General features: G+C 43.8%; 1 protein-coding gene across 2 annotated transcripts in view; it reads left to right on the top strand.

The window, feature by feature from the left end:
• Positions 1-15,784, top strand: part of TICRR (TOPBP1 interacting checkpoint and replication regulator) — a 123,922-nt gene that overhangs the window by 64,018 nt on the left and 44,120 nt on the right. The window contains exons 15-16 of one of the 2 annotated variants that reach the window (XM_073568701.1): positions 12,076-12,216; positions 13,625-13,715. In XM_073568701.1, coding sequence (XP_073424802.1) covers positions 12,076-12,216; positions 13,625-13,715 — 232 coding nt within the window. Of the gene's footprint in view, positions 1-12,075; positions 12,217-13,621; positions 13,716-15,784 lie in introns of both variants that reach the window. The other variant, XM_073568700.1, reaches the window with a different exon arrangement.

The following is a 15,784-nucleotide window of genomic DNA, read 5'->3' on the forward strand; positions in this document are numbered from 1 at the left end:
TCCCTCAAAGTCTGCATTCCAAAACGTCACTACTTCCCTTCCGAGCCCCGACGTGTGTCCATACAGTAGTTTTCTCCCACATATGGGGCGTCAGCGTACTCAGGACAAATTGGACAACAACTTTTGGGGTTCAAGTTCTCCTGTTACCCTTGGGAAAATAAAAAAATTGGGGACTAAGTGATCATGTTTGTGGAAAAAATACGATTTTTTTTATTTCCATGCCCGGGCATTATAAATTTCTGTGAAGCCCTTGGGGGTTCAAAGTGCTCACCTCACATCTAGATAAGTTCCTTAGGGGGTCTAGTTTTCAAAATGGGGTCATTTGTGGGGGGTTTCCACTGTTTAGGTACATTAGGGGCTCTCCAAAGGCAACATGACACCCGCAGACCATTCCATCAAAGTCTGCATTCCAAAACGTCACTACTTCCCTTCCGAGCCCCGACGTGTGCCCATACAGTAGTTTTCTCCCACATATGGGGCGTCAGCATGCTCAGGACAAATTGGACAACTTATGGGGGCCAATTTCTCCTGGTACCCTTGGGAAAATAAAAAAAAAATGGTGACTAAAAGATCATGTTTGTGGAAAAAATTCGAATTTTTTAATTTCACGCCCGGGCGTTATAAACTTCTGTGAAGCACTGGGGGGTTCAAAGTGCTCACCACACATCTAGATAAGTTCCTTGGGGGGTCTAGTTTACAAAATGGTGTCATTTGTGGGGGGTTTCCACTGTTTTGGTACATCAGGGGTTTTCCAATCGCGACATGGTGTCCGATCTCAATTCCAGCCAAAAACGTCAAATGGCGCTGCTTCCCTTCCGAGCTCTGCCATGCGCCCAAATAGTGGTTTACCCCCACATGTGGGGTATCAGCGTACTCAGGACAAATTGCACAATAACTTTTAGGGTCCTGTTACCCTTGGAAAAATAAGAATTGAGGGTGAAAAGATCATTTTTGTGGAAAAAATATGATTTTTTAATTGTACCGCTGTACATTATAAACTTCTGTAAAGCCCTTGTGGGTTCAAAGTTCTCACCACATATCTAGATAAGTTCCTTGGGGGTTCTAGTTTCCAAAATGGGGTCACTTGTAGGGGGTTTCCACTGTTTAGGTAAATCAGGGACTCTCCAAACGTGACATGGCGTCCGATCTGAATTCCAGACAATTTTGCATTGAAAAAGTCAAACGGCGCTCCTTCCATTCTGAGCTCTGCCATGCGCCGAAACAGTCGTTCCCCCCCAACATATCAGGTATCGGCGTACTCAGGACAAATTGCACAATAACTTTTGCAGTCCAATTTCTCCTGTTACCCTTGGTAAAATAAAAAAAAAAATTGAAGCTGAAGTATTTTTTTTGTGAAAAAAAGTTAGATGTTCATTTTTTTTTTTTTTAAATATTAAAAAAAATTCCTGTGACGCACCTAAAGGGTTAATAAACTTCTTGAATGTGGTTTTGAGCACCTTAAGGGGTGCAGTTTTTAGAATGGTGTCACTTTTGGGTATTTTCTATCATATAGACCCTTCAAAGTGGTTTCAAATGTGATGTGGTCCGTAAAAATAAAATGGTGTTGTAAAAATGAGAAATCGCTGGTCAACTTTTAACCCTTATAACTTCCTAACAAAAAAAAATTTTGGTTCCAAAATTGTGCTGATGTAAAGTAAACATGTGGGAAATGTTAGTTATCAAGTTTTTTGGGTGCCATATCTCTGTGATTTAAGGGCATAAAAATTCAAAGTTAGAAAATTACGAAATTTTCAAAATTTTCGCCAAATTTCCGTTTTTCTCACAAATAAACGCAAGTTATGTGAATGAAATTTTACCACTAACATGAAGTACAATATGTCACGAGAAAACAATGTCAGAATCACCGGGATCCATGGAAGCGTTCCAGAGTTTTGACCTCATAAAGGTACAGTGGTCAGAATTGTAAAAATTGGCCCGGTCATTAACGTGCAAACCACCCTTGGGGGTGAAGGGGTTAAGGCAGGGCTGTGGAGTCGGTAAGCCAAACCTGCGACTCCGACTCCTCAATTTCCCTTACACCGACTCCGACTCCCACACATATTGCTTATATTTAAGTGAAAAATTTATTGTAGTACAATGTGAACCTCAGACATTTAATCATTTTTATGATCCAATAATCAAGATATTTAGATAGAACAGAATATATATTGGTGTACTACCCGGTTTTCATTCTTTTTGGTACAGATACGATATGGATAGACAGATATGGATAAATGGATAGATAGAGCAGATTTCTAATCTGTTTTTGCTATTGAAAACATTATCTATGAGCTCAAAAACCTTTCAGGTGATGCGGTTTTTTAAAAAGATGATCAACTTTTGCAGCTGAAAAACGTATCCTCAAAAAACACAGGAAAAACGCTGTGTGTGAATGTAGCCTTAGATCAGGAATAGAACAGCCATTTATAGGACATTTCATAACTTTCCCAAACTCCTATGAAAAAATATTCAGCACATCCTGCATTGAACTACTGTGCCCAATTTATTATATATTTTAGGAGTCGGAGTCGGTCCATTTTATACCGACTCCAACTCCGACTCCACCAAAATGAGCTCCGACTCCACGACTCCGACTCCGACTCCACAGCCCTGGGTTAAGGAATAATATTATAAAGAATGCAGATAAGGGGGGTGGGGTTGTTGTTATGGACAGGGAATGGTATATTAATGAAGGCCTCAGAATCCTGTATGACCCAGAGTACTACGTTAAATTTGAGTTTGACATTTCATCCACTATTTTCTCTCCGTATATCCTACTTATAAAACATGCCTGGTCCCTAGGAATCCTGAACAAAAAGGAGTTCAAATTCCTTAAAACTCCCTTTTTTATATTTTCTCCCCAAAATCCACAAAGACCCCATAAACCCTCCTTGCCGCCCTATCATCTCAGGCATCTACTCTGTAACAAGCAATCTTTCACACTATGTGGACTTATTTCTGCAAAAATATGTTTTGAATCTTGATTCTTACCTTAGGGACTCAGCCCATTTAATTGATCTCCTACTATCATTACCCAGTACCCCCAACTGCTATCTATTGACTATGGACGTTCAAGCCCTTTATTCTAACATCCCCCATGAACTAGGCCTTGAAGCGGTGCTTCAATTTTTGTTGAAGGATGATCAATTACCTCCTTTACAAATCTACTTTCTCAAGAAAGCGATAACATTTGTTCTCACTAACAATGTTTTCTCTTTTGAGGGAGCTTTCTACCACCAGGTGAGGGTCTGTGCGATGGGTATGAGATTCACCCCCAGTTATGCTAACTTGTATATGGGGGCTCTTGAGTCAGTCCTCATCGCGCAGTCCCCTCTTGCAGCAGGTAAGATATCCCTTTACCGCCGCTTCATTGATGATCTCTTCCTTATTTGGACTGGTTCCGAATCAGAGGCCCTAGATTTTGACCAATCTCTTAACAATACTTGGGGTTTGAAATTTACGACAAATATTTCTAACACAAAAATCCAATTTCTGGATCTTATGATTCAAGTTGACTCATTTGGCTGTTTCTCAACCTCCACTCACTTCAAAAGAGTTGATGTAAATAGCTACCTTAATTTTAGCAGCTGCCATCTCCCCAAGTGGATTTCAAACATCCCCTACGGACAGTACTGGAGGATAAGGAAAAACTGCACAAAAGACAGTGATTTTTTTTAGAGAAGCCGTTATTTTGAAAAATCGTTTTAAGAACAGAGGTTATCCCAAAGAATTGGTCTCTGATGCATTTACAAAAGCAAGAGCTCTTACACAAAAAGATTGCATTGTGCGTATTAAAAATAGGAAGAGTAGGCTTGAATTCCCCTGATTTTACTAAGTGGAGTTTTATCTCCACTTTTAATCAATCGCATGGGGTGGTATGCAACCTTTTGAAAAAATATTGGTTCATTTTAAGAGCAGATCCAGTTTTATCAATGCACAACCAAGAACCATTTTTAGAAAAAATCGTACCCTTTGCAACCTTGTTGCCCCCAGCAACACAACACGTAGACCTTTAACTTCTCATCCCCGGACACTTCCCAATCCGGGCTGCTTTTCATGTAAAACAGCCAAATGTTTATGCTGTATGTCCATTAACAATGGAACATTAGTTTTTCGGTCACACACCAGGGGGTCAAGTTTCACTATCAATTGCCGTGTGAACTGTCAGTCCTGTTATGTTGTATACCTGATTGAATGCGGTTGCGGGTTGCAATATGTTGGGAGAACAGTACAGACTATGCATGCGAGGATGAACAAACACCGCCAGAATATCCTTAATGGATATCTAATGCATAATCTGTCAAAACATTTCTTTGTAGCACATAACAAAGACTTAAGTTCTTTAAAACTCACTATAATTGATCAGACACCAGCAGAGACCCCAGACCGTTATGCGGCTTTAATAAGAAGAGAGAGCTACTGGATCTTTAAACTCGGCACTTTAGCACCTGAGGGGTCAAATCCTTATTATTGAAAAAGTCATTTAACTATACCCCTCTTTTAGTATATATTAATATGATATTTTATTCAGTATTTTCATATATTGCTTTATATATTTCCCTTCATTTTATTGTTGTAATTGTGTTATATTATGCCCGTGTAATTGCTCTTTTCCTCCTTTTATTTTAATTATGCCTCCTACTCGTGTCCCTAATGATTGCACCTTAATTTTGAATGGCTGTCAGCCCTTTTTATGCTCCCTTTCCCCCCCCACTTCCTGTACTTGCCACCTGATGAAGACAGAGGTTATCCGTTGAAACGCGTAGTGGAACTAATAAAGAATAAAACCTTTCAAGCTTCTCCCTTTCCTTTGTGCTCCCCTACGATCGGGTTACCCTGCTTCCCATGTTTTAATCCTCTCTAGAGGCACCCGACAGGAGCAGCATCGGATTACATTTGCCAGCGCCCTGGGACCTGTCAGCCTAGCGCTTCATTTATCTGTCTCACTCTGACTATTTCACTTATGGGATAAACCGGCTCTATCAGGACTGTGGCCTCAACGGCCATGCCTCTAGACTCAGACTGAGAACTCTGGTGGAAGAGGGGGCCTTTGAGAGAGAAGGTCTGGAAACCTCCAGGGGGTGTCCATTAGCATGTTCATCATCTCCGTGTACCATGCTCGTCTTGGCCAATCCGGAGCTATCAGGATTACAGGGATCCCTCCCGTCTTTATCTTCTTTATGACTCTTGGAATCAAGGGGAGAGGGGGAAAAAGGCAGTTTGAATTGAGATCATGGGATTACCAGAGCGTCGCAACCGATGTCTAGAGGATCCCGGGACCTAGCTATGAACTGAGAGACCTTGTGGTTCATGTGAGAAGCCATCAGATCGACTTCTCGGGTGCCCCCCATCGCTGGCAAATCTGGTTGAAGTCGGCGGGACTGAGAGACCACTCACCCGATGTGAGACCCTGACAGCTTAGAAAATCGGCAGCCCAATTTTCCACCCCCAAAATGTGAACGGTTGATATGGCAGAGATGTGCCATTCTGCCCATCGCAGAATCCTTGTCACCTCTGTCATAACCTGCTTGCTGAGAGTCCCGCCCTGGTGGTTAATGTAAGCCACGGCCGTGGCATTGTCCGATTGAATGTGGACTGGCTTGCCCTCGAGGAGGAACTGCTAATGGAGAAGGACAAGAAAGATCACCCTTATCTCCAGAAGATTGATGGGGAGAACCCTGAAAACCGTTCCAGGGAACGGGGACAATTACTCCTCTGCGTAACAGGGAAGAGACAGCCTGAAGGACCCCTGGGGCTTGAGACTTGGCGGGCGAGACAGAAAGAAACGTCTTCCTGGGGAGGAGGAAAAGTTGATTTTGTAACCGGACGTAACTACCTCTCTGACTCGGGCGTCATGAACCACCGACAACCATGCGTATATGAAGAGAAGATGCCGGCCTCCCACCCTGGAGATATTCCCAGTTGGGGTGACCCGTCACTTAGAAGAGAACCTGTGAGAGCGGGACCCAGAGGGCTTGTAGGAGCTGCTCCTGTGAGGTGCAGTTTTGAAGGATGGTTTCTTCCTTTCCCTTGGGGCGGAGGAGCGGTCCTGCTGGGAGGAAGTCCCTGAACAAGAAAAGGGTCGAAAGGTACTAAACGGCAGAGGCCCTTTGCTATTGAAAGGACTTTTAGGCCGAGACTGAGGAAGAGAGGTACTTTTTCCCCCCCGGTAGCGTCCGACATTATCTGATCCAGTTTGGACCCGAAAAGCCTAGATCGCTGAAAGGCCAGGTTAGCGAGAGACGTTTTTGAAGGTGGATCTGCATTTCACGCCTTCAACCAGAAGGTGCGGCGTATAGCAATGAACAACCGACCGCATCCGAAGAGGCAGGCAGAAGATATTTTCCGGCGTGAGCAATCTGGTCTTCTAAATCTGCCAACTCATCCAGAGGGTCTGCCTCTAGGATGCCCTGGTGGAGCATTTTGACCCAGGCAGAGATGGACTTTGCCACCAAGGTGGAAGCGAAGCTGGGACAGAGGGAGGCATCGGCCTCTTCAAAGGCCGATTTAGCCAAAGACTTAATCTGCCTGTCCGTAGCGTCCTTAAGAGACGCAAGATCCGGTAGGGACAGAATTGTCTTGGTAGACAGGCGAGAAACCGGCAGGTCCACCTTAGGGGACTCTGCCCATTTACTGACAAGATCTGGGCTAAAGGGGTAAAGGATGTCTATCTCTTCCTTCCCGGGTAGCGCTTTTTGGGATCTTCCCAATGTTTAGCCAGAGTCGCTTCAAACTCTCTGTGATTGGAAAAGGTCCGGGAAGGACGTTTTACCCGTTTTAAAAGAAACTGAGTGCTCCTGATTGGGAGTCTCGTCGTCTTTAAGTTTGAGTTCGGGTAATAGCCTTATTTTGGCTATCTACCATGTCCTGCACTTTTGAGGCCTGGTCCGAATCAGACTGGGAATTCTCATCCGACCCAATAGCCACCTCGGAGGATGAGGCATGGGGAGAGGAGGTCATCCTAGATGATGCAGAGGGGCCCAGGGAACTGGATGAGGAGCTAGAAAGATCCCGCTTCCTAGACTTTGTACCTGATCTGTCCCTGCGAAGGTCATGGTCAGGTGCGTGTGAATCACTGAGAGGCGTTCGGAGCACTGGTGGCGGGCAGATAGATGTGGGAGACATTCTAGGACCTGGACCAGGGACTGCGATACTTTAGTCAGGTCAGAGACTGACTGAGACATGGCAACAGCTCACTCTGGAGGGAGGGTTGTGCTCTCATCCCGGGCCTTAGAGTGCTCCTGTGGGGCAGACATGGTGGAAGGACTGCAGGACTGGCAGAAAGGAGATGGCTGACCTGAAGACCACTTCTGCAGCAGGTGTAGTGAATCACAGTGTGCTTAGAGGGAGGTCGAGAAGCCCCTGCAGAGTTAGGCATAAGTCAAGCCTTGGTGATACTGCTAAAGAGTGGGGAACAGAGGCAAGTTAAGAGAGAGATGTCAGAGCCTACCCAATGCTGGCGGTGGACAGCAGAAGACTGTTGGGTTAGCTGTGTCCCCCTTGTCAGATGTCCACGAGATGCAGCGAGGTCTGATGCCAAATTCGTAGGAGGAAGGCAGTGTCTCAGCCTGAAAGCATGATCTGCTGAGGCATGAGATCCAAGATGGCCCCGGCAACGCAGGCACAGTATCACGCTGCGAAGCGGGGGGCGTGACTAAGGCGCCGGCCGGTGAAATCGAAAGGCAGTATCCTATTGGCTGATGCGCCGGGGGCGTGGCCAGCCCTCAGGATCTGGCAGAAACCGAAAGCACCCCACTGATTGGATGACAGTCAGGGTGTCTTGTCCCAGCCGGGGGAGAGCTCCGATTGGAGGAGAGGGAAAAAGCGGCGAAAAGATGCACTCAAAGCGGGGGGGGGGGGGGGCATGGCCTGGTCAGATCAGGGACTCTCTGACCCAGCGAGGCCTGCCCAGAAAGAGCGCGAAATTCAAGCGCTCGGCAGAGAATGGCCGGGGAGCTAGAGAGGGTGCGCAGCCAGGGATGAAAGAGGGATGCCTGGACCAGATGTAGTATGTTGGTGTTTTCTATTGTAAACAATGATGATGCAGTAATTTAGTTCGGCCACCAGAGGTCACCTTTGTGTAACAGACAGAAAACTCTGGAAAACAGGAAATGAAGGCTCAGATTTTCCTGGGTTGATGAGGAGAAGGAGCTTGTTTGAGAGACTGAGAGGAATCCAGCGCCTGAAGTATTCTTGTTTGGACAGTGTGTTTCAAAGAGAGCGGCTCCTGTGAGTTAACTGAGTAGCGTGACCAGTCTCCGACTGTGACGTTACTTAGGGATAGCTATATAGAAGTCGCAGCGTATTCAAGGACACTCTTGTTAGTAAGGCCTGTTTCACACTTCAGTTTTTTCTGTCAGTTAAAATCAGCCAAAATAGCGGAAAACGGATCCGCAGGCGGACTGACAGAAACGGGGGACAGCGTCTATGATGAAAAAAACGAATCCGCCAAGAAAAATGGCGGATCCGTTTTTTTCCAAATCGGCGGATCTTGACTGATGGTCACAAACGGAAGTGTGAAACAGGCCTAAGCATTGCATGTAAACTGATAGAGACTGTGTGAATATTACTGGAATTGATTGGGAACTTCATCTGTATCAGAAGATTTGGTGACCTGGAAAGCTGTTTTAATCTGGTGGCTGGACGTCTGTATAAAAAGTTAAGCTGTTTACTGTTGTACATTTTGTGACGGTGTACGCTCTGAGCACTCACTAATTAGACAGTGCACTGTGTTCATACTGTGCTGGTTTAAGTGATTTTTTTCGCATACATAATTTTAAGGGGAAAACGGGGTACCCGTGACCTATTGTAATTGAGGCGGGTGTAAGATTGTATACCTGAAAGGACCACTTGTCATAGTCACGGTAGGCCCGTTACGGATAAGGGATGGAGTGGCATAATCTTGGGGTTGTCTGTTTCCTGTCAGTGAAGCTGGCACTTGGGATCTCTCAGCCTGCATAATTTGTTTTGTGTAGTTTGTGGCTGTTGGTGCCCATATTTTGTTGGGAGATCGAATCCTGTTATTCTTTGCACCAGTTATAAATAAAAGTTGGTTTAATTTCATATTGTGTTCTGAGTCGTTCATAGCAGCGCCATATTCCAATCTCTAACAGCGACCAGCGTACTGGCTGTTACACTGACATGGGGGGGGGGATTGCTTTAAGCAGCCGCAGCCACCCTGTCCAATGTTAAGGAACAGAAAAGTGACTAGACCTGCCTGCGCCGCTGCGGAGGAATACATACATTACCTGCAAGGTGGGCCCCCAACTCCTCTTCGCAGATGAGGATCGCATCAGGAGCCCTCAGGTGGGAGAGGGTCGCTGGCATCCGGGATCCTTCTTCCCAGACTGCATCAACCCCTTACAAGAAGGGGGGAGACCACCGCTGCTGACCACAGTCTTCCTCTCAGCCCTCTCTGTGGAGAGGGGTGAGGAGGTGAAAAGGCAAGGACTGGCCACCAGGAATCACCCTGAAACACCTGTAAGGGTGACGGGGGATAAAGTCCTGCCTGCGGGTCCGAGTGTGGGTGACACCACACTGCTCTCTCTGTAGCGTACTTATGGGAAAACAGGGTGAGAAATTACACCCTGTTACCCTAGAAAGATTAACCTGAAAAACAAAGGGAAAAAGATTAATCAACACAAACGGGGAACCTGCAAAGGAAAATGCGGATCTGGGAATCAGATCCAGGTCCGCCTCCTACAGACACTAAGCTTAAACTGAGGTGCTTTGTTCCTTTCAGTGGGTGTATACTGCGGATTTGGCGCTAATTCTTTTTTTTTGCCTAGTGTCAGCCTCCTAGCGACAGCGGTTTACACCCATGGTTACCTGTGTCCCCCAATGAAGCGATAAAGAAATCATCTTTTATCACTTTCTATAAATGACCTTTTCCAGGCTCCGGGGCAGACACTGCCTGTAGATAACTCTGCCTCCAGAGCTTGTTTTAAATATAAGGGGGAGTCACCTGTGTGATGTGACATAGTTACCACTGTTAACAGTATGATGTGTAATGGCTTCTTAACTGATACATCTGCAGGTTCCTCTCAGCTGCAGTTTCCAGCTCACAGGCAGACAGGGCTGCAATATTGTTACAATACAGCAGAGCTGCTAATGTGTTTGCAAGAAGACAAGTTTAATTTCTCCTGTTCTGTGTTGGTTACTTGTCTCGCACTGGGAACGCCTCCTTAATGTAATGCTCTGGGGGTAGAGTTAACCCCAGGCACCATCCGCCCTTGAGTCTGGAAGAGGTCACTTATATAAAGTGATAAAAGATGATTTCTCACATCAAGGCATCTGATATGAGACATACAGGTAGGAACGCTTTCAACATTCTGCAGCCTGAATGTCCATATTAATAGTTTAGATAGGTCAATTGTGGTGACAGATTTTCTTTAAAACAGAAGTAAACTTCCCAACTTCCATAATATAGTAGCCGGCAAGCTCTGAAGTACCGTATTTGCAAAATATAGACACGATCATGTTCGAAAATGCTGGTACTTTTGAAATTGTTGCCGAATATGAAGTATTTTTCCCAGACAATTACACATTTATTTCCTTTTTGTGTGTTTTGGAACATTACAAAAAAACAAAGGGAAATAAAGGCAAAATGAACATAATTTGACAGAAAACCCCAAAAATAAGCCAAACAAAATTGTTGGCACCCTCGCTACCTAATAATCAATCAACAAGCTTTTTATACCACTCAACTGGAATTTTGAATCAATCTCCTTTTGCAAACTGCTCCAGGTCTCTAATATATGAAGGGTGCCTTATCCCAACAGCAGATCCAGACTCATTGCTGTCCACTTCTGAACTCTCCAGCGCTTTTTCTTCCATTTCTGGGAGCTTCTTGAAGTATGTTTGAGGTTATTGTCCTGCTGGTTGACCCATGACCTAGAATGCCAACCAAGCTTTCTGACAAAGGGCACTACATTGCACCCCAAAATCCCTTGGTAATCTTCAGATTTCATGATGCCTTGCACACAGTCAAGGCATCCAGTGGCACAGGCAGCAAAACATCTTTGAACCTCCACCATTTTTTGACTGTAGTACTGTTTTTTTTTTGTAGGCCTCATTCCATTTTAGGTAAACAGAATGATATGCTTTGCCAAAAAGCTTTATCTTGGTCTCATCTGTCCACAAGACTCTTTCCCTGAAGGATGTTGGCTTACTCGCGTATATTTTGGCAACCTAAAGTCTAGCTTTTATGTCTGTTAGCAGTGAGGTCCTCCTGGGTCTCCTGCAAAAGAGTTTAGTTCAAATGTCGACTGATAGTTCGCACTGACACTGATGCACACTGAGCCTGCAGGGCAGCTTGAATCCAGGGCTGTGGAGTCGGAGTTGGAGCCCATTTTGGTGGAGTCGGTGTCATGGAAATTGAAGAGTCGGAGGTTTGGCTTACTGACTCCACAGACCTGGCTTGAATTTCTTTGGAACTTGATTGGGGCTGCTTATCCTCCATTCGGATTTTCCTGCGTTGCAACCTTTCTTCATTTTTTTTCTCTGACGTCCATGTCCAAGAAGTTTAGTTCCAGTGCCATGGGTTGTAAACTTCTTGATTTATGTTGCACACCTTGGACAAAGGAACATCAAGATCTCTGGAGATATTTTTCAACAATTGTTTTTCTAGTCTTCAGACAGTTCTCCTGTTTCTGTTCTCTATGCTTAGGGTGGCACACAAGACACACAATGCAAAGATTGAGTCAACTTTTCCCCCTTTTATCTGGTTTCAGATGTGAAAGTTGTTTAACCACAATTTTGGAAAGGTGCCAACAATCTTGTCTGGCCCATTATGGAGGTTTTGTGTGAAATGATGTCCAATTTGTCTTTTTTTTTTTTATTTTTTTTCTCAGCTTTTTTTTTTTTTAGTAGGGTTTCAATACACACAAAGGAAATAAATGTGTATAACAAAACATGTGTAATTGCAATAATTTTCTGGGAGAAATACTTCATTTTCTGGAACAATTTCAAGAGGACCAACACTTTTGGCCGTGACTATGTATATATTTTAGTGTATGTATATGTTGCATATATTTATATACATACAGAATGTTATATGTGTAATTTATGTTTTAGCCACAAAAGCAAGAAGAAATTTATTTGTTCAAGAGAATCGCTCTTCCACAAGGAGATGTAGTAAGATGCCACGAAGTCAGTCTGTATCTACAGTGGAGGGTCTGAAGCATAAGCGAAGCAAAAGCCATGATGGCACTACAGGTGACTTTACAAGATATTTGTGTCACTTCCGTTTTAATTCATTAAGGGTATCTTTACATGGAAAATACACTGTGGATTTTTATAATCTGCTGCTAAACTTGTTTTTCTCCTAAACATTATCATGTGCATGCATTTGCCAAATTAGATTAGCATTGATTCTGCACCAAAGTCCTGTCTTATTTCTCAGTGAGTGTACATGGCCTTACTGGGATGGTGATAGAAATGCATGCTGTCAAAACTTGGTCCTAAGCCATGCCTGAGCTTTCTCCTTTTCTCAATCTAACCTACAACGGTTATTTATGTGAACAGTGTACAGCATGAATAATCAAGGATTGAAAATGCATGAATTCCTGATACTGGTTAAAAGGGATGTTCATCATTGAAGCAACTCCTCAATTGCTATAGTGCCCTGAAAAATTAAACAGTCTATACTCCCATCTGGTGCAGACACTGCTCCTGCGATCTCTGGGCTCACGTGACATTCTTATGCCAATCAGCGACCGCTTCACTTGCGCTTCCTTCTGATGAAACTGACACCCAGAAGAAGTGAGAGCTGCTGCTGCTTTTTCTTCCGCCAAAGGTCCGTTATGCCCAAAGAACCTAAGTTGAAGCAATCACAGTTTGGCTACAGTGCTCTTCTGGCACAAGAACATCACACGAGCCTTGGGAGACCAGGCTTCAACATCGCTGGATTGGCGCTGTAGGTGAGAATAGGCTGTTGCTTTATTCCTCCTTATAAAATAGCAGTTGAACAATAAAAATTTCAAGTAGAAGTACAAATAATGTAGTATAAATACAATGTAGTTACAAGGTGATTGTAGCCAAGCTAGTGGGCTTTGTTTTTGCATTTTCGTTTTTTCTTGTTTCTTCCAAGAGCCATAACTGAGCTGTCGGGTAATGGACGTGCTCACCCCGTGAGCCTGCTCAATACAGATACAACGCATATCCTGAAGGGGTTAAAGGGCACTACAGCAATTCTAACATTAGATGGCAAGAATTGTGCAGTATGCATCCACTTGTCGTCAAAACTGACAAGAGTAGGGTCTACCATACTGGTCCAGTACTTCTTTGCAGCTTCTGTTAGAAATGGAAGCAAATGTGGTAAGATCCTTTTTTTCTTTTATGGGTTCTCTAGAGAAAGGAGTTGTCCAAGGTAGGAAAAACATGGCCACTTTCTTCCCTAAAAATGCCACAAATGTCCATATGTCAGCAGCACTGTTAATTTCAGTGGAGCTGAGCAGTAATACCCAACAGAACTCATGGCTAGATGTGGTTCTGTCTCTAGAAGTAACTAACCAAGTCTCCCCAATCCTGGACAACCACTTCAGTTGAGTTTAGTTTTGTTTGTTCTCTCTCTAACAATAAGCAGATTCCAAAACTGTGTGATTGCTTTTTTCCCATTTAGTAGATCATTATAAACTACTGACAAAGAAAGTGACAGAAACTCCTGCACACAAGCAAATGTCCAGCCGTCTTCTTTACAAGCAGATTAAAGGCCGGTGAGTGTTGGTCGGTACATGTTTGTTTCTCCAAACCCCCCCTTCTTTCCTTTCATTAGTAGGTATTTTCCCCAGTGCCTTCCTTTATATATAGCACAAAAACTACATCTGTATACAGTAGATATTATCTGGAGTGGATGGAATCTTCAGTTTTATGCATAGACAGGGCTGCTGCATGTAAGCAGTAAATCGCCAAGCAATTATTTGAATGGTGGAAACCATACCTCCACTGGACTCTGGTTTAGTAGAAACATATTTGGCCTTTTTAACTTGTGCGTCTATATGGCAGTCTGTTTTACAAGACTGGGTTCAGTGAGTGCCAATAGAATGTTACCTGTCTGACTGCATTGTGCCGCCTGTAAAGCTTAGTGGAGGAAGGAGGGATGATGCTATTTTGGCCTTAATTCCATTAAAGAGAAAATTTAATGGGTTATTCCCAAAATCACAGTGTGATCTTGTAATAACGTACACATATTTACTCATTTGTGTCAGTATAACTCTATTTTAAATCACCCCATTTTGCCCCAAAGCATTCCCCTCCAGGCTGAATTTACCCTGCAGTTGGCATTGGGATCGTCCTGCTGTAGTTCCACTACTTAGTCAATCATGTGCAGCATGTGTTCCAGCATGGTGCTCTTCTGGGACGTACCTAAAACTGATGTCACACAAAGTGGCAGAGCCTCCTTTATAGTGCAGAGCTCATATCAGGAATCAGCCGTGTGTGTTGGTAACTAAGAGGAGTAATGGACTGTAGGCTGTGTATAGGGTGGCTGCAAGGTGTAATGTACTACAGGGTGGTGCTGTATGTAGAGGGGTCTTAAGGGTGTGATGTACTGCAGGCTAGTGCTTTTTATAAAACTGCCTGGATGTTACTGCAGGATTGGGCTGCATATATAATGGGCTGAGAGGAGAAAAATACTGCAGTATGGGATTGTGTATAGAGGGAGCTGAAAGTAGTTACTATTAATTGCCTGATGCTGAGAGGTTAATGATATGAAACTCCATGTTCTGCTCTGTTGCAGCGGGGAGAGTATCTTCTGTCATATGCATCAATAAAAAAATATTTGCCGTTTCACATCACTGATCTTTCAACAGTAGGCAAGAAACACAACTCTTCATTATTACAAGCACCGTTGAGGAGTAGTGCAGGAGAGTTGAGTTCTGCTGTAAACAAGCTAACAATGATATAAAACCTCTCTTGAGCTATATTCATGTAGATGGCAGAAGATGAAATCAGTCAGGCTGTGTACTGTATAGGAGCAGGCAGTGCACAGAAGCATATAAGGGGATCTCTACATTAAGATTAGTGTAGTGATAACTCAGGTGGGACTAGTCAGGAACACATAAGAGGGAGAAGACTGCAGCTCAGAAAAGCAAGTGCTGCTAGAAAAATGTTGTTTTAGTCAATAAGAATAGGATAGACCTACTCAGCTTTGTAAGCTGTATGTACAAAGATGAATAAAATACAACTGTACAAGAAAGAAACATCATTGGGCTTAGTCTGTATATTAAAGGCTATTAGTGTGAATAGAACAACAGCACTTACATCTAGCGGTTCTGATTAGCAGCAAATAAAGACAACTACCACCACTTGTCTGCTTGGAAGTATTAGAAAATAGGAATGTTTCGCACTTTACTAGAACCAAGAAGACAGACAACTGAAGGATCACTTGGTTAAACTTAACAGATATGGCGGTTAATATAAGTCGATCCCAAAATGTATAAGATTAAATACACTATAATCTATTTCTGAAGCACTGCACTTGGTGCATTTGTTCTAATTGCAAGTGGATAGTCGAAATAGAAATACGCAGAAAGGAGATTCGACATCAGGCGAGAGTTTACATTCATAAATGTTCGATTATATACTGTTTACTCTGTCGCCTTATTGGGGGACACAGAACCGTGGGTGTTATGCTGCTGTCCACTAGGAGGCGACACTATGCATAATCTGAAGAAGATTAACTTTGGCTCCTCCTCTGCAGTATACACCCCTGGACGGCGTCAGCCTTCTCCAGTTTTTGCTTAGTGTCGCGGGAGGCACGCCTAAGATTCTTTTTTTTTTATTA

The sequence above is a fragment of the Dendrobates tinctorius genome, unplaced genomic scaffold (genome assembly GCF_039654945.1).
Source record: "Dendrobates tinctorius isolate UK_male_01 unplaced genomic scaffold, ASM3965494v1 ptg000022l, whole genome shotgun sequence".
Classification (NCBI taxonomy): Eukaryota; Metazoa; Chordata; class Amphibia; order Anura; family Dendrobatidae; genus Dendrobates; species Dendrobates tinctorius.